Here is a 17,961-nt window from a genome sequence, read left to right as displayed (position 1 = left end):
CATCACATCTTTGTTCCTAGGATTTACTAGCTGAAGAGGTACTTCCTAATGCAGGTGTCATTTCTGCATATGGATTCTTACTGATATTTCCCGAAATAAATTGTTTTAACATCCAGTTAGGCTGATAACCATATTTTCAGGTAGCAATAAACCTTATAAGCTGTGAATGAAATGGGTGGTGGGGTTTTGCTTAATATCCCAAAAGCTTTTTGCATTGGGTAACGCAGATTCTCTCAAGTGCTTATCTAGGCAAATTCTCTATGCTGTTAATAACTGATAAAGAGATTTAATCCTCTGTCTAATCTTTCATGTTATTAAACGGCTTAATTGCACTTTAAAGATTCAGCACCTATAGCCAATTTTGTATATATTTGTGTGTATATAAATCTTAGGATTTTTCCTCTTGTCCAGTGAGCAGTTCTGGATACTGGCACTGGACCTCTTTCTCTACTTTAGATAACTGTATCTAATCGGTCTGCTATTTATTTGCTTATAGAAAAACCAATCCAAATACATATCGTGGGTAAGCGCGGTATTGTTCTCCAAACAATTTCCCAAGCCTCTGTTCCCCATCCCCTTCTAAGTATTTACCAGTACATGAGAGGACCTGCCCTTTTAACCGCATGACAACTAAGGCTTCATGGGAATCTTTGCCAAGGGACTTAAATAACATTTTTAAGCCTCTCCACACTTCGTTTTGTTTACAACCAAAGACCACAAAACAAAGCCCCATTTAGAACTCGGTAATGGAGCATGCATTAAAATGCAAGCCAAATGAATATAGCCATTCATTTCACTACAGTTAGCGAAAAGGACAATATTTCAGATGAAACAGGAAGTTTGTTGAACATCTATCAAATGGTCTCTACACCAATTAAGTAGATAAGATCTGTCTTATCAGTAGCTACAATAAAGAAAGCTGCTTTTAAAGATGACACCACCCGTAAGGCATGCCGGCTTAGCAAAAAGCCACAAGATGCTATTTGCAAACCGTAATAATTGCTCTGGTTTACCTTTTCCCTTTGCAGGCAGAGCAGCTGCATGGGAGAAAGATGGCTGGTCCCTTCCTCTTAGGAAATGACCTAATAGCAATTCTGAGGCCCAGTAGGTTTGGTAAAGAAAGTGTAGATGGTTCTCTTGGCAAGCTGAAGGTTGATATTTGGTGGTGGGGAACCTCTGGCACTTAGTGCAGTGTGAAAAGAAAGCAGCTGTTTGAAATAATTGGCTTTACTCCCAAGAAGCTGGTGTCTCTCAGGTGGTTAAAGAACACAGCTGAAACCTGACTGCATCAATGGAGAGAGAGAAAGGCAGCTGTGGCTCCCTTTCCCACACAAAAAGCAATTTCCTCTTCTCCTCACAAGGTGTGCCATTTGAATGGGACAGAATGACTGTACTTAGGCCCTGTTTTTTCCCAGAGAAAAAGAAAATGGAAGAGAAAGGCAGTTCTTCTGTGTCCCTCTCTCCTGAGCAAGCAACTCTCCCTGCTTATGAAGTGCAGGATAGGAGAGATTAATGGCCGCCCTGAGGCTGGATTTTACCCCCTCAGGTAAAAGCAAAATGGAAGAGAGGTGTGGCAGTGTTGTTTTTTGTGAGTAAGCCACGCCACTGACGAGGGGCAGGATCGGAGCGCGGCAAGGACTGGATGGCATCCTTGAAGCCTGGTCTTGAGGTAAGAACAAAATGGAGAAGGGTGGCAACTTCCAGGTTCCCTCGTCTCAAAATAAAAAGTGGGGCTGTTACTCTCTGTTTGACAATGGGATAAGAAAGGAAAAGGGCATTCATTTGGAAATTCCTTTGTTGCAGTTAGCCTGCTTCCTGCAGCTACAACTTGTACGCAGGGTTTTTTTTGCCGCCGGAACTCTCCGGAACTCAGTTCCGGTACCACAATGGTGGGCACCATTGCCCTTCTAAGAGAACAAGGCAGGCAGGTGTTCATCGTGAGGTGTTTGATTTTTGGCAAGTTTCCTAAAAGATAGGTGAAAATCTTCACTTTTCAAGATTTTGCAAGCTCAACAACTTTGCCAGAAGCAGCTCAGTTGTCTCTGAATTTGAAATGTGGCATAACCCTAACCCTGTACTTTCCAAAATAACAGAAAAGGCACAAGGCTGGTGATAATTTTATTCCTCTTAGCCTCTGCCTTCCTGCTTATGTAGTTCTCCCTGTACCCACCATTATGAATGGCACGGGTGCAAAGAAATGGCATCGCCAGTACACTGTCCTCAGCATTAGGAAACAGAACCAGAGACGGACAGTAGTATGGAGGCAGGAGTTTGACAGAATAGCAGTAAAACATTATTAATTTGCAGGTCATTGAGTGCCACCTTGTGGCCGGATAGAATATTCTAGAAGGGAAAGGCTATTAAAGAAATCTAGTGGCAATAGTAGTAGTAGTAGTAGTAGTAGTAGTAGTAGTAGTAGTGCACCTATTTGCTTTGCTGGGACTCTGAAGGAGGCAGAGGTGGGGTGGGGTGTCATGAACTGTTTTATTTGGAGGTAGGCACTGAGAAAGGGAGGCACTGCAAACTCCAAAGCCCCAGTCTCTGTTCAGAAGCATCCCCCCCCCCCACTTTCCTGTCTCCTTCCCTCATTTCACCTTCTGCTTCCTCATGCAAAACTCAAAATAACTGGGAGGAGCTTGAAAGGTACCGTGTTATTCCTATGTACGCAACTCGCCATCCCCGAAAAATATCCTAACCTCTTTTCCCCTGCCCCGCAAAAGATGATCAAGTCACAATTCTTCATAGCTCCTGTTGATTGTTTCTCTTGAAGTTGTGTCGACTCATTGTGCTTTGCAAGTTGGGAGCAGCAAGAGAATTGGAAGCAGTTTTGCTGGCCACGTAGAGTTGACACACGCACACAATGTGGCTTGTTTATTTACTTTTTAAAAACTCGACTCATTTTGACATTTTGAAACAAAACGGGCAGATCTGTTTGCTAGAAGCAACGGTGCAATGAGTGTGCTTAAATTGACTGCCAAGGAAATAATTGAATGATACATTGCTGTATTGACTCTCTTAATATTAATTTGTTCAGTAGCTGTTATACCTCCCAACAACCTCGTGATTAAATGTAGGTATCAGGGATATAAAAAAATATTAGTTTCATTTGTTTGAGTTTCCTGGCTTTTTTTTAGTTGGTTGAAAGTGCATGTGATTAACAGTTACCTGTATATTTCTTTCAGTGTTTTCTTAAAAGAAAACACTGGAAGAAGGATACAGGCAACTGTTTATCACATAGGATAAACTTATGAAAACCCAATAACTGAGATATATTCTTCTATCTCTTCGATAACAATAGGGCATAAAGGAAAACAAAGCAGTGCAGTATTCCTTTGATCAGTATGGAAAGAGGAAATAAGAACTGAAAAGCACATTTTTCCTTCCCCAGAAGTGTTCTAAACCAATGTCCTTCCTGTCAGTAATCAAGATGGGAAGAGAGAAGAGCTCAAAGCCTATTATTTGTACATCAAAATTACTAATCCTATATAATTCCACATTGGGGTTTTCTTCGTCAGTAGCTGGGGTGTGTTTGGGATAATTATTGTCTGTTGCCAGGTTAATGGGTGTCTTACTGAAAGGCGAATGGAGTGGCTGTGCAGCTGTGGCACATTCCTCAAGGTTAGGGGTGTCTGGCCACGAAAACAATTGGAATTGGCATGCCTTGTGTCTGTGCTGAAGTGAACAAACATTTAAATTGTGAAACTTTGATACACACAAATGTCTTCAAGTGCAACTACTACTACTTATTTTTATTATTATTATTATTTATACCCCACCCATCTGGCCGGGTTTCCCCAGCCACTCTAGGCGGCTCCCAACAGAATATTAAAAACACGATAAAACATCAAACATGAAAAACTTCCCGATACAGGGCTGCCTTCAGATGTCTTCTAAAAGTCAGATAGTTGTTTATTTCCTTGACAACTGATGGGAGGGCGTTTCACAGGGCAGGTGCCACTACCGAGAAAGCCCTCCGCCTGGTTCCCTGTAACCTCACTTCTCGCAGTGAGAGAACCGTCAGAAGGCCCTCAGAGCTGGACCTCAGTGTCTGGGCTGAACGATGGGGGTGGAGATGCTCCTTCAGGTGTACTGGGCTGAGGCCATTTAGGGTTTTAAAGGTCAGCACCAACACTTTGAATTGTGCTCGGAAATGTACTGGGAGCCAATGTGGGGCTTTCAGGACCGGTGTTATGTGGTCTCGGTGGCCACTCCCAGTCACCAGTCTAGCTGCCACATTCTGGATTCTAAATCCCAATTTGATTCCCACCATTCTCTTATATTATTCTGGGGAGGGAAATAATGCCTCTATAGTTGATTTATATAGGGATGATATTAATCCGTTCGTTGCTATATTTTCTTCTACTATTATTTTTTTCGTATGACGTTAATTGTCTAGTGGCTTCAGTTTTAATCTTAAGAGTTTATTAGAAATCCCCTTAGTTGGTATGCTAATAGCCACGGTATCTGAATGTTTCCCAGTTGGGTTTGTATCTCATTAATGGTAAGCGGCGTTCCATTTTTGTAAAAATCTTTCAGGTTGTATAATTGTTTTTCTTTCCACCCTTCTATGTTAAAGATTTTATATTTATTTGTAGGTTATTTATAGGTTTTATATTTATTTGTAAAGATTGGGTAAAATGTTTTGGCATTATGAGTGATGTGCCTGGGACAAAGAGATTTGCCCATATTGTCCAAATTTTAAAAGTTGTGTAAGTAAATGGGTTTTTGAATCTGTGTAGGAAATTTAGTTTATCTTTTAAAAGAGGTATTACTTTCATAAGAATACTGTCTATTTCCACATTCTCCAGCTTATTCCATTGGATTCCCTCATTACCAGACATTAGGTCTATCATATTGCTTAGTTGATACGCATTATAATAAATGTTTAAGTTTGGAAGTCCCCATCCTCCAATAGTTGGGTGCTGATACAGCAGGGATTTTTAAAATGTGTGTTCTATTTGATTGAAATACAAATGTATTAATTTTTCTTTGCCAATTGGACATGTGGGCTGGTGGGATCCACACTGGTAGGGTTTGGAATAAAAATAATAACTTCGGAACAATATCATTTTGGTTGTGGCCAGTCGGTCCATAATAGAAAGTTTCATTTTCCCCCAGCACCGCCTATCTATGTTTATTGTTTTCCATACTTTGCCATAATTTGTCTGATATAACAAAGAGACTGCTCAGAGATAGTTTCCATATTCTGTGACAGGTCTAGGTGGTTGTTTTTTTATTATTATTACTTCTAGGCTGAGCCCTAGTTAAGTTATAAAGGAGATGGCAGACTAAGGAAGGAGAACTTGCTTAAAACATGAAGTGGTATTTATTTTACCAACTGTTTTTGTGACAATTTCCAAGGGGTTAGCTGTTTTCATTTGGCTTTAAGATGCCACAAGACTCTTTACTGTTTTTTTGTGTGTGAATATTGGCTAAGTGGATTTTTTGTGTGGAAGGAAAACTGCTTTTCTGTTGTAATTTGTTTGCAATGAAGGTGGAGTCAGTGCTTACAGAGGTGCTGGTGCATTCATCTGTTTGGGAGATATGCCCTCAATCTGTAAACCCTTCTGAATTCTCAGGGCCAAACTACACTTTATGTTAGATAATCTGATGAGATGTGAGCTTGTTTTCAACAGCTGCAGTATGGCAGCCTCCAGTCAGTACTGAGACTGCAGCATTGAGTAATGGTGGATTAAATCGTCCCTCCACACTGGGGACCTAGTTAAAATTGTGCCTCTAAGGCAGGGGTCAGCAAAAGTTTTCAGCAGGGGGCCAGTCCACTGTCCCTCAGACCTTGTGGGGGGCCGGACTATATTGGGGGAGGGGGGAAATGAACGAATTCCTATACACACTGGGAAGAATGGGGCGGGGGAAGGGCAGGCGTAATAAAATAAAATAAAATAAAATAGTGTGCATTAAAGCAGGGTGGGGAAGGCTCAACAGACAAGCTTACCCACTACCACACTGCTCATCCTCCCGCCACCCCCCAACACACACACACACACACACACACACACACAGAAAGACCCACAATTGCTCCACGGAGAAAAAGGCAGCAAGTTCAATATACAGAGAACGGCCAAGGCGAAGGAGGGATGGTGGCTCCAGAGACCGGGGGGGGGGGGGCTGGAAGAAGAGGTGAGGGGGGCAAGTAGTCCTCCTCCCCACCCTACCCCCAGCCGCCTTCTCAGTTTGCCGTGTGCCTCATTCGCTGAAAGGCTGGCAGCAGTGGTGCGAAACGGGTTTCCTCCCTGCCTTGAGAAAGAGGGCACTGAGCTTACATTCCCAGGGGCTGCCACTGCCGCCGCCACCACCACTGTTTTTTCTCGTGAAGTGGGTAGGCAAAGCGATCTGCTCTGCTCTGCTCTCTGGCCCACAGGAGCACCAGGGCTGCAATGGCGGCGGGAGGAAGAGGCCGAGTGGCGGTGGCTCTTGCTAATCAAACGCCGCTGAAGTAAACGAGGTGTGGTGTTTGATTGGCAGAGCCTTTGCCGCTTGGCCTCTTCCTCCCATCGCCATCGCTGGGAGTCTTGGCTTCGCAGTGGGATCTTAAATGGCCAGGCGGGCTGCATCTAGGACCCAGGCAGGCCTGATCTGGCCCAGGGGCCATAGTTTGCCGACCCCTGCTCTAAGCTATTCAGCACAGGAGAGAAGGTCTTGCTGAATCATGGACTGACTACCTAATAATGACCAGCAAAGGGCAGGAGAATTGGCTGAAACAGGGAATTAAACTAACAAAATGGGACTGTAGCCAAGTGAGTTGTACAGTGGTACCTTGGGTTAAGTACTTAATTCGTTCTGGAGGTCCGTTCTTAACCTGAAACTGTTCTTAACCTGAAGCACCACTAATGGGGCCTCCTGCTGCCGCCACACCACCAGAGCACGATTTCTGTTATCATCCTGAAGCAAAGTTCTTAACCCAGGGTACTATTTCTGGGTTAGCAGTCTGTAACCCGAAGCATATGTAACCCGAGGTACCACTGTACTGAAGGGTATTCTCATTGAATTTGATGGAACTTGGCCGATTGTGTCCATTAATTTCAGTGGGTGTACTCTATGATGTCATGGTAGGAAAAGAAGCCTAGGTAGGAACGGCTTTGTAAAAGAACAGAAGGATCTCTTTTCCTCTGGAAAGAGCAGAACTGATGATGAAGTAACACGTTGACTCAAATGTTCTCAAGCGCAGCCTCCTGTCTTTTGTGGTCTGCCTCCTGCTGGCTTGTGGGCTTCCCAATGGTGTTTGGCTGATCACTGTGAGAATAGGATGTTGGAATCAATGGGCCTGTGGTGTGATGCAGCAGCGGTATACAGATACACAAAAGAGAAATGTAATTCTTCAAAAGCAATATTCAAAACTATTGACCATTGGCTTTTTAAATAACATAGCACCAGGGACATTTCCTGCACAGCCTCACTAAAGGTGAGAATTGTGGGGAAAGCTGCTGATTATTTTTTTAGTAGGTCAGAAATTCTTTGCGTGATGAGGAAAGAGATCTGGATACTTTCATTATTTCCCTTCAGTTAGTAGGCATTTTTCTCCAAATGCCTGGACAAAGCAAGGCAGTTACCAGAAAATAGGTTTTATTGCAGGAAAGGTGGTGTTGCATTAGTACAAAGGCTTACAAAACAATACCCCCTTTTCTCAAAACAAAAATTGTAATTTACAATGTTTTCTTACTTCCATAAAGAAAATACAAAGTGAATGCAAACAGTGTGTGTAACGTGTTGCTAATCTTTGGTCAGCACAGGTAGATGCCTGGAAAAAACCCAGATTTGGCATGTGCTTTGGGTTGTTTGGGATGTGAGGTCCTTTTACATTGCATATTACAGGTACCAGCTGTCGTTTGTTAGCACCATGGTGACATACACTTATTAAAACATAATGGCACAACATTTTTTTAAAAAATACTAAAAGTAAACTAAATGCCAACTTGTTGTACAAAAGTAATTCTTATAAAATAGGCTATGATAAAATGAGGCATATTGTGTATAACTACAGTATTAATGAAAACTCTTAATTGGTTTCAAATATGCATTTTTTCTTTCGTTTTTCTGTGCAGCATGAATAGTGTACACATATGGCAGCCCTGAAGCAGCCCAGTCATATTTATTTCAGCATTTAATCCAAGCCAGCACCATACAGAATGAGGCATCAGGTGTTCCCTTCTAAGAATATAAGGTCTGTTTTCAGCTGCCCACGGTAATGCAAGTATGTAGAGCACCTTGAGTTTGTGGTGAATGAGGTGTTGTGTGACATTGAGGTTATCAGGAGAAAATACAGTACGGTTTGGCCTGCAATTGGTACCACAAGCAGTCCAGGTATTTTGCTACAGTGGTTGAGTGCCACCTTCCATTATTAGGAATTTCTGAAATGGAATCTAGTCCTCAGAGCAGTAACATAAGCATTAGTATTGAGGCTTATGGTTTCTGAAATTCTGATCACAGTCACTGATGATAAGGCATGGCTTAAATACCCTACTTGGAGGGGGAAGGATGTTTTGACCCTCCGGAAATGTAATGCAGTGCTCATTCGCCTTCATGATGTTTTAAAGAACTGCCTTTATGCTTTGTGGGATGACTGGCACAATAGTGAAAGGACACTTTTTGGGGGGAGGAGAATCTCTTGGTTTCTCTTTTTTGAAAAGAAGAACCTCTTACCTGTAATAGTTCAAATTCATAAAATCTCAAGGAAAAACAGGTGTGTTTTCCTTTTTTTGTGTTAACGTAGTTTGCTAAATTCTCATATATTACTGCATTAAAAATAAATAAAATCTCTATTTTTTAATTTAGGAACTATAGCAAAATACCCAACGTGCTAGACTGCTAATAGGAAAAAAGTAGCTCACATTTTGTGCCATATGCTGACCTCTTGAGCACCAGTATACTTTAAACTGAGGTTATATGGAAGTTACAGTAACCATGATTGGCATTGTAGTCAAAAGCTTTGGCCACGGTAAAGTCAGAGGGCCGTTCTGCAGTCTTGGACAGGATGGAAGGACTCAGAGGTTTCTGTCCTCGGTAGTTTTTGGTACTTTTGAAAAAGTCATTGTCTCTCTTTAAAGCTTTCAGAAAGCGAAGTATGTTCAGATGTATAAGTGCATGAATGGAAGTGAATCATTCATGAAGTGGAGGTTTTAGTAGAGTTCAATCCAGAGCCTCATTTTAAGAGCTTCTCCAAGCTCTCCTAGGAGGTAGTTGTCCTCATTGCTTTCTTCCAGTTTCTTTAGCTCATTCTTTTTGTAGAGAGGAACGCTAGCAATTTCCAGTGCGTAAGTGCCGGCGATTGCCTTTTTCTTGGCAATCTGAAGGTAACTCAGCCCATCCTTTTGGTGTATCCGGAAGATGTTATTATGATTACCAGAGGAAATCAGATAGCGGATGTGGTTTGTCAGGGGCTGAATTGCAGGAATGAGATCTAGGATGTGTTCTTTATTGCTGAGCCCAGACACATTGAATCTCATCTTCAGCGGGTGGTCAATGTCCAAACTTTCCAAACTGATCTATAAACGAGAAGTGAAAATGAAAGTATAGGCAAACCCCATGATCTGTCTTGTTTATACCGTTCTTACAGCTGTTAATTGGTCCAATTTACCAAGTTTGCTGATCACACTAAATTGTTCAGGGTTGTTACAACAGAAGGAGATTGCAAAGAGACCTCACAGGACCTCTCTGAACTGAGTGGTTGAACTGCATTTGCGATTTTGCTGCCCAGTGAAAACAGAAAACTGATATTGTAATGCCATTACACAAATCTTTGGTGCATTTGGAATTCTGTGTACAGTTCTGGTTGCCATATCGCAAAAAAAGGATGGTGTGGAATTGGAAAAGGTTCAGAACAGGGTGACCAAAATAATCAAGGGGGAGAGCAGCTCCTCCATGAGGGTATGTTATAACATTTGGGGCTTTTGTTAAGAGAAAAGGCAAGAAAGAGGTGCCATGACAGAAGTTTATAAAATTATGCATGGCATGGAGAAAGTGGCTAGAAAAGGGGTTTTCATGAAGGTTTTCATGAAGGACAAGGCTTTCAATGGCCCAGTTGCTGGAAACCACAGAAGGGGAGAGTGCCCTTGTGCTCAGCTCCTGTTTGCAGGTTTCCCACAAGTGTTTGGTTGGCTACTGTGAGAACAGGACGCTGGTCTAGGTGGGCATTGGCCAGATCCACCAGGCTCTTCTTATGTTTTTACCACCACTCTGGTTATTGCATGTCAAATAGGCAGGCACTGGCTTATACCAGGAAGCTGCATTTCAAGAGGCTGGCTATACAAATTGGGGCGTTTGCCACAGTTACAGCTAGGGGTGACCTTTACAGACAAATACAAATATGAGCATCTGTGCAATACAGTGTTACCTCGGGTTAAGTATTTAATTCGTTCTGGAGGTCCGTTTTTAACCTGAAGCACCACTTTAGCTAATGGGACCTCCTGCTGCTGCCGCGCCGCCGAGGCATGATTTCCTGAAGCAAAGTTCTTAACCTGAGGTACTATTTCTGGGTTAGCGGAGTCTGTAACCTGAAGCATATGTAACCCGAGGTACCAATGTATAGAGATTAGTTTGAGTAAAGCTATACAACGTGATAGAGCCTAAGAAATGTTCATGAACATTCTTTATCACAGCAGTTGATGGAACAGGGAAGGGTGGTCCAGTATGGAGCCCAAGGGCTGCATGCTGCCCTCAGAAACATTTGACACCCGCTGCCCAGCCCTTGTGCTGCCTTCCCAAAACCAGGTTAAATGTGGTGCTGGGATTTGGGAAGGAGGGTCTTAGGTTGCTCCCATATCCTTCCCTAGGTCTACTTAGTGCTGGCCCAGCTTTGGGAAGGAAGCAAGATGGCTCTAGGTCCTGGTCAGATTCTCATACCTCCTTCCCAAAGCCTGGTGCCTTTCTTAGCCACCCATGAGAAGACAGCACTGGGGCTCACCCTGTGCACGCCAAAGCAGTGTACAGCTCATGGATTCTGTGCCAAAGTACTTTTGCGGCTCACTTGGTGTGAAAAGTGGGGCCGCCCTCGGATAACATAACCAACAAATTCCAACCCTTCCCCTAGTTTGATAGGAAAAAGCTAGCTACCTCAATTGGCCAAATCTATTCAACTTAGTTTAGGAACAGAAAGTGCAAACTAGTTTAACTCTACAGTTCGTTCTTACCTCATTCAGCTCAGTTTGATTGAGACTTCTTTTCTTCCTGCTATCTTTTTTGGAGTAGCCATTAATCTTACACTCGTAACATGCTTCAGGAGACAAAGCATTCTCTTCATCCCCATCTAAGGGCAGATACTGGCCTTTATTAAACCCCATACCTGAGACACAGTGCCTGTTGGAAGAATATAGCAATTTTAATACTTGAGAATCTAAACCATCATGTGACATTTCCACTTCCTCAGTATGGAATCATGGCAAACCATATACTACTGAAAACATTCTTAAAATTTGGTTTCTGTTTTGAACATAAACAAGCGGTCTTTGAAGAAAGGTGAAAATGATAACTCTGAGGTGAGACACAGGGCATCTTTGCAGTATTATACCTGGCTATTTCTGCAGCAATCTTCTGGCAGCAGAGAAAATATTATCTCTAGGTTTGGGCACAATGCATTTAATCCTTGGCTAGTCCACGTTAGTTCACTGAGGAAGAAAACAGGCTCTATCCAGGATATCAAAAGTACTACAAAACTGTTCTGTTGTATAAAGTGAAGAGAGTAGCCACACTTTTAATATTGTCTAATATGGGGCTTGATGGTGGACAGGCCTTGGTGGGTGCTAAGACAAGTTTGATAAGAAAAGCAGAATGGAGCCAGTTGACTTTATAACTGGCTGGCAGAATTGCTAGAAGGTCCCTGGCAGGAATCAGCATTCAGATTTAAGAAAAAGCTGCTTGCTGGTGGGATGGACCAGGAGGACCATTGCTGCTTACCAGAAGAGGTAGGGATTGTGGAACCAATCCAACACTCCTACCAGTGCATTTGCACTCCGCTGACCTCTCTGCTGCGTTGCCTTCTTCATCCCAGTGAGCATCACTAAACAACCTGCTGGGAAGCTAGTGCTGTAGCTTTGCCCCAACTGGCAAGAAGTATCTGGATTTTAAGACTTGTTGGGAGTGATGTAGCTGGACGCCTAGGCCTGTGTCTTTGTAAAGGAGCAGAAGACCTCAGTTGCCTTGTAGTGTCTCATATTGCTGACCGTCTAAAGGCTGTCCTAATCTCCCAGCCACTTCAGAAAGGAAAGTGTGAAAATTATGCTTCTTGTTCTCATATAATCAATCAGAAATAGTGCGTTGATAAAATACTAGATAACTAGAACACATTTGCTAACAATTTGGGCTACCTGGGCCTTCTAGAAGATTAGCATTATAATAAAACATAGATGCTGGCTTGTGGGAATCACCAGCAAATACTCACCCTTGCCCAACTCTGTAATATCCAGGTGGGCAACCACAAAGATAACCGCCTTCTGTGTTGGAGCAACCGTAATTGCAGGGGTTCTTAGTGGATGAACATTCATTTACATCATGGCACGCAGCTGAGAACTGATCAAAGGAAAATCCAGAGGGGCAGGCACATTTGTAGCTTCCAAGAGTGTTGTAGCATGAAGCTGAACCACAAATACTAGGATTTGAGCATTCATTTTCATCTGTTGGACAAATGACAACATTTTTTTTTTTTTTAAGGTATACAGAATTTATTAACAGGACAATAGATAATATAAACAGGTTCTCAATTTCAGATTTTAAAGATTGGAACAGGAAAGTGCTCTTGTCGTTTTAAATAACTACAAGATAAAACATACTTCAGTACGGTAGTGGGGTAAATATCTCACCAGCAGTGTGAGAGGGCAAACCCCATCTATTGTGCTTTCTTTGACTCTTCCCACCATAATTATTGTTTTGCTCTCCCTCAGCACCTACAAATGCATAGTTCCTTGAATGCAGACTATAGCTAAAGGTGTTCTTTGGCAACACAGAGCTGTTTCCATTAGCCGGCTGCAATCCTATAATCTATGCCTCATTAGTGCCACCTACTGATCTCTGCTGCCCTGCTGTTTAGTTTCTTCGTCAGAGTTTTGAAAACTTAAATGTTGAATTTGAGATTTTGGAAGGACCTGCTTGTGAAGTTTTGTTTTCTTACCCACACATTGATTCCACTGATAATGCTGAACATATCCTTGTGGGCAGCCACATCTGTAGCCACCAAGAATGTTTTGGCAGCCATGTTGACACCTGTGGTTTCCTTCACACTCGTCCACATCTGTAAAGAAATAATGCGGTAGATAGAAGAAGAAAAGGGAGAGTTGCAATTCTATACACACTTACCTTACAAGTTCCATCAACTCAGTGGGACTTATTTTTAAGCAACTATGCAATAGGATTGCGCCTTAACAAAATTTATTCATAGAAAATTGGGAGTTGGTAGTAACCCTTTTGATCAACCCTTTACACCCTCCCTGGGAAGATTCCCAATCTTCTCCAAGAAATAGAGCCCCCTAGATTTTAAAGGATACCTGTTCCAATATATCATTTATTATACAGTCACAAAGCTGCTAAAGTTCTAATGTCTTATTGACTTATTCTTGCAGCTAGGAGGTGTTTACTGATACAACGAAAACTGATTGCTGCTCATTAAGTTGCCTTGGTAAACAGTCTATGACATTTTAATGGATATTTGAACATTTCATTCTTCTTTTCTTACATTAGATATGCTCACTCCTTCATAATTTCCTTAAGTGTTTAAAGTATTTACCACCTTGTCCTTTGAAACATCTCTAGCTTGTTCTTACCTTTCTTAGAATGTTGTGACCAGAACAGGGCACAGTAATCCAGCTGCATTCTAAGTAGCACAGGGTAAAATACTATCTCCTGTGTTCCACTTAGCTGCAAAAGGCCCTTCAAATTCTAAATTGCATTTAGAGACTTGGATCTGGAAGTGCCCTTCCATGAACAAGAAACCTCTTCTGCTTCGAGAAGGGCTGTTAGCAACTTAGTGGAATAGCTTTGTGTGAGAAAAGTGCACTGAAATCCAGATATGATCTTCTGTTTATGCAAGTCTGTTTCCTATCTGCTGCCCCCACTTCCAAATTTTTAACTAGGTATGATGTAAATCTCTTACATGTGTGCATAACAAGCACTAATGGCTGGAATGGGAACAGTTCCCCACTGTAAAACTACTTTAAATCCTCAAGCCTTGATTAACAAATCAAATCTTGCTTTCCAATGGGGAACTTTTTGCGAGACACACACTGCAATGCAATCCCAGATACCTGATTATACAAAGCCTTCCGCTAGTGCTTGTACAGAAGTTAACTGAAAAGAGCCAATAACTGAAAGCATTTAACTCAGGTTCTTTGGACCCAACCCAGAATCTGAGATCTGGTGCATACATCTAATAGTGAGATTTAATCATTACTGAAAACACGACAGTGGCAAACGTATGAAAAGATATCACAGTGATTGCTTTAAAATTCTTGCTTCAAAGAATTGCTTAAAAATGTTTGCTTAGAAATATTCACCCAGCTACTTAGAACTAATAGAGCAAAAGGTATAACTAATGGAATACTTATGCTGCTGTCTCATTAGACTCAACTAGCTGCATAAGCTAAGGCATTCAGATTTTGAATGTTGTGTTGCAATGAAGTCCCATAATAAACCTTTCTATGCTCTTACGAATTTATAGTATAAGCTCAGTATGTAATATTATGTAAATAGGACTATGGTCTTACACCTTCTGCAAATATATCATCTACAAATAACTTTCAATGTTCAGATTTTACCATCACAGTTTAATCCAGTTGAGTCTAGAGAGAAACCTCTCTGGCATTCACAGGTGAAACTTCCAGGAGTATTCTGACAGATTCCTTTTGATCCACAAAGTGAAGGCTGTGATCCACATTCATTGTTATCTAAAAAGTTATTCATTCTTATGAATCAGATTGAAAAAAGAGATCTAATACAAATATAGAAGTATATGGCAATGGATATATACATGCTTGAAACTTGCACATTTCTATAGCTATCAACATAGCACATGGTGTTGACTAGGGGTTCGGAATATGATAGATTGTGGGAATTATCTGCACCCACAGTGCTACTGCCAGATGCAAACTAAATAGGGGGTTCTCTTTTGAAAATATTTCATTCCACATCATTAACTTTGATTTAAATCCGCAAGGTGTGTGCTAAAGGTCAAAGAAGATTATGGACATTTGATATGCCAATAAAAAATACTTTTGAATGTAGTTTTAAGCAACTGTAACTTCAAGTCAGCTTTTAATAATGCTTTACTCCTTTGTCTCTGTGTGGTTACATTTACATTGTAATATTCAGCAACTGCATAAAAATCCTCAGTGAGTGCTTTTTTCATTTCTTCTGACATTTTTCTTTATCTACATCCCCCCCCCCCGAACTTCTAAGTAGTGCAGTGATGACAAATATCTTTATACAGTTGGGTTGTTGTTGTTGTTTAAAAAATAATAATTCTACACAGATCAGATAAAAAAATCAGGCAATTAATGTGACTTGTTTTTATGAACGAAAATTCAATGTTTCAATTGAACTTACCAATACAAGCCGTATGATGTTGTGTGAAACCCGGTGGACATTTACATGTGAACCCTCCCAAGGTATTGACACAAAGGAACTGGCAGTTGTGCTGCTTAGTTTGACATTCATCAAGATCTAAAAGTGAAAAAGAGGTAAAATATATTATTTTCAAAATGAAAGCAGAATAGTTATTTACTAACAAATCATGTATATAACAGTCAGGAAAATTATGATTTCCTCTTAGTTACAAGGCTCTTTTACATGCTTACCCCATGCTTGGCTTGAACGGTTGAAGTATAATTCTATAATTAAGAAGCAAAGCAGAGCTGGCTGCCTTTACCCAACTTGTCAAGACCCTACCTCTGTTTTAGTCAGTCTCAGATACACCTGGACAGTTTTGTGCCTCTGTTCCTTCTAGGGAGCACTGCCCAAGCCGCCTCTGCCTGCAGCAGAAGCATGTAAAGGCTCTTGCAATATACAATTGAACATACTGGGTCAAACTACACCTTTTTTTATACAAAAAACAAGCAAAAGCCTTTGTCTAGCAGGCCACTTTCATTCAAAAGGAAAAGCACAAGTGGGGAACGTACTCCCAGTCCAGACTGGGACCCCACATCCAATTTGCTGCCAAAAATTCAAGTATTACACAAGGGGTAAAGGTAAAGGTAAGGGGACCCCTGACCATTAGGTCCAGTCATGACCGACTCTGGGGTTGTGGCACTCATCTCGCTTTATTGGCTGAGGGAGCCGGCGTACAGCTTCCGGGCCATGTGGCCAGCATGACTAAGCCGCTTCTGGCAAACCAGAGCAGCACACAGAAACGCCGTTTACCTTCCCGCTGGAGCGGTACCTATTTATCTACTTGCACAGGCGTGCTTTCGAACTGCTAGGTTGGCAGGAGCAGGGACCGAGCAACGGGAGCTCACCCCATCGCGGGGATTCGAACCGCTGACCTTCTGATCAGCAAGCCCTAGGCTCTGTGGTTTAACCCACAGCGCCACCCATGTCCCAAGAAGGAATTAACAAATAAAAGCAACCCATCAAAGCACTCAGCCACTAACCTCTACAGGTTTTTCCATCTTCTTGCAGGATATAGCCACGCGGGCAAGAACACTGGTAACTTCCTTCACTGTTCTTGCAGATAAAGTTGCATGGTTTGGGAGACTGGGAGCATTCATCAAGATCTAAGTAGGATAATGAACAATTAGTAATTCAGTTTCTTGCTGGAAATAATATCTAAAGATACAAAGAAATGACTATTCCCCCCCACCCTCATATGGGAAATATTGAAAAGAAAAACAGGTGTGTGCTAAGAGCCACCTTGAACGCTATTTGGTGTAAAGATGGGAGACACATTCAGTCAATAAATGCACAAAGTGGGTGAATCTTTCTCCTAACATCTGTAATATTACTATATTTCAGGATGGTGCCAATATGACCTCTGCTTCCTTTCCTAACTCCCAGATATGGGCCTGATATGGAGTGGGATTGGTCTGCTTAGACAGCGATAGCAACCCCTGCGTCACACACTCGCAGCTCATTTGTAAACCAGTTGTTACTGTCCCACAGCTTAAAGGGGGAAATTGCCACTTAGGGCTGTGTGGCCAGAAGTTTCCCCATTTTGTACTGCAAAGTGTTCATTCACTTATGTAATGGAGCAACAAGGAAGGCTATAAGGCTGTTTTAAAGTCAAGCAAAAAGAATGAATTTGAAGTCGGTGGTAAAACTTACCCACACAAGAAGTACCACTAATATCTGTAGTGTAGCCAACTTTACAAAAGCATCTGAAAGAGCCCATGGTGTTGATACATTGGCCATGCCTACATAGGCTTGGCATGACTTTACACTCATCGATATCTGTGGAATAACAGGAGATATTTCAAAAATAACATTTCTTATTGTAGCATAAGAGACTAAGGATGCAATCCTGATGTGGAGCATAGTCTCATTGCCTCATTCTGCACACTACTGGCAGGGGGAAAGGAGGCTGGACAAACAGTATTTCATGCCAAGAAACAGCCCATTTTACCTCCCATTTCCTCCCCCCCCCCAACTGTCTCCCTTAGAAGGATAAATCCTATTATGCTTGGAATGTCCCCTCAGAAACCATAAAACTGCACCTTTATTTGCTTAAGAATGTATTACACAATTTTTCAAACAAATTATTTATCTTTCAACCTTATTGTCAAATTCTGAGTACAGTGGTGCCCCGCAAGACGAAATTAATTCGTTCCGCAATTTTTGCTGTCTAGCGAATTTTTCTTCTTGCGAAGCACGGTTTAAACGGTTTAACAAAGTCGCAAGACGTTTTCGTCTTGCGAAGCAAGCCCATAGGGGAATTCGTCTTGCGAGGCAAATCGCAAATGAAAAAACCTTTCGTCTAGCGAGTTTTTTGTCTTGCGAGGCATTCGTCTTGCGGGGCACCACTGTATTTAC

General features: G+C 41.8%; 1 protein-coding gene across 2 annotated transcripts in view; it reads right to left on the bottom strand.

Annotated features, from left to right (window-relative positions):
- Nucleotides 1–7,564: 7,564 nt before the first annotated feature.
- FBN2 (fibrillin 2) overlaps nucleotides 7,565–17,961 on the bottom strand; it is a 143,424-nt gene continuing 133,027 nt past the window's right edge. For both annotated transcript variants that reach the window (XM_083464365.1, XM_083464366.1), the window contains 8 exons: nucleotides 17,257–17,382; nucleotides 16,587–16,709; nucleotides 15,544–15,660; nucleotides 14,757–14,885; nucleotides 13,118–13,237; nucleotides 12,392–12,623; nucleotides 11,145–11,310; nucleotides 7,565–9,500 (listed from right to left, as the gene is read on the bottom strand). In XM_083464365.1, coding sequence (XP_083320491.1) covers nucleotides 9,135–9,500; nucleotides 11,145–11,310; nucleotides 12,392–12,623; nucleotides 13,118–13,237; nucleotides 14,757–14,885; nucleotides 15,544–15,660; nucleotides 16,587–16,709; nucleotides 17,257–17,382 — 1,379 coding nt within the window. In that variant the 3' untranslated portion in view covers nucleotides 7,565–9,134. The remainder of the gene's footprint in view (nucleotides 9,501–11,144; nucleotides 11,311–12,391; nucleotides 12,624–13,117; nucleotides 13,238–14,756; nucleotides 14,886–15,543; nucleotides 15,661–16,586; nucleotides 16,710–17,256; nucleotides 17,383–17,961) is intronic.

The sequence above is a fragment of the Podarcis liolepis genome (assembly GCF_965112155.1).
Source record: "Podarcis liolepis genome assembly, chromosome: 11".
Taxonomy (NCBI): Eukaryota; Metazoa; Chordata; class Lepidosauria; order Squamata; family Lacertidae; genus Podarcis; species Podarcis liolepis.
This window is presented reverse-complemented; position numbering and strand designations above follow the sequence as displayed.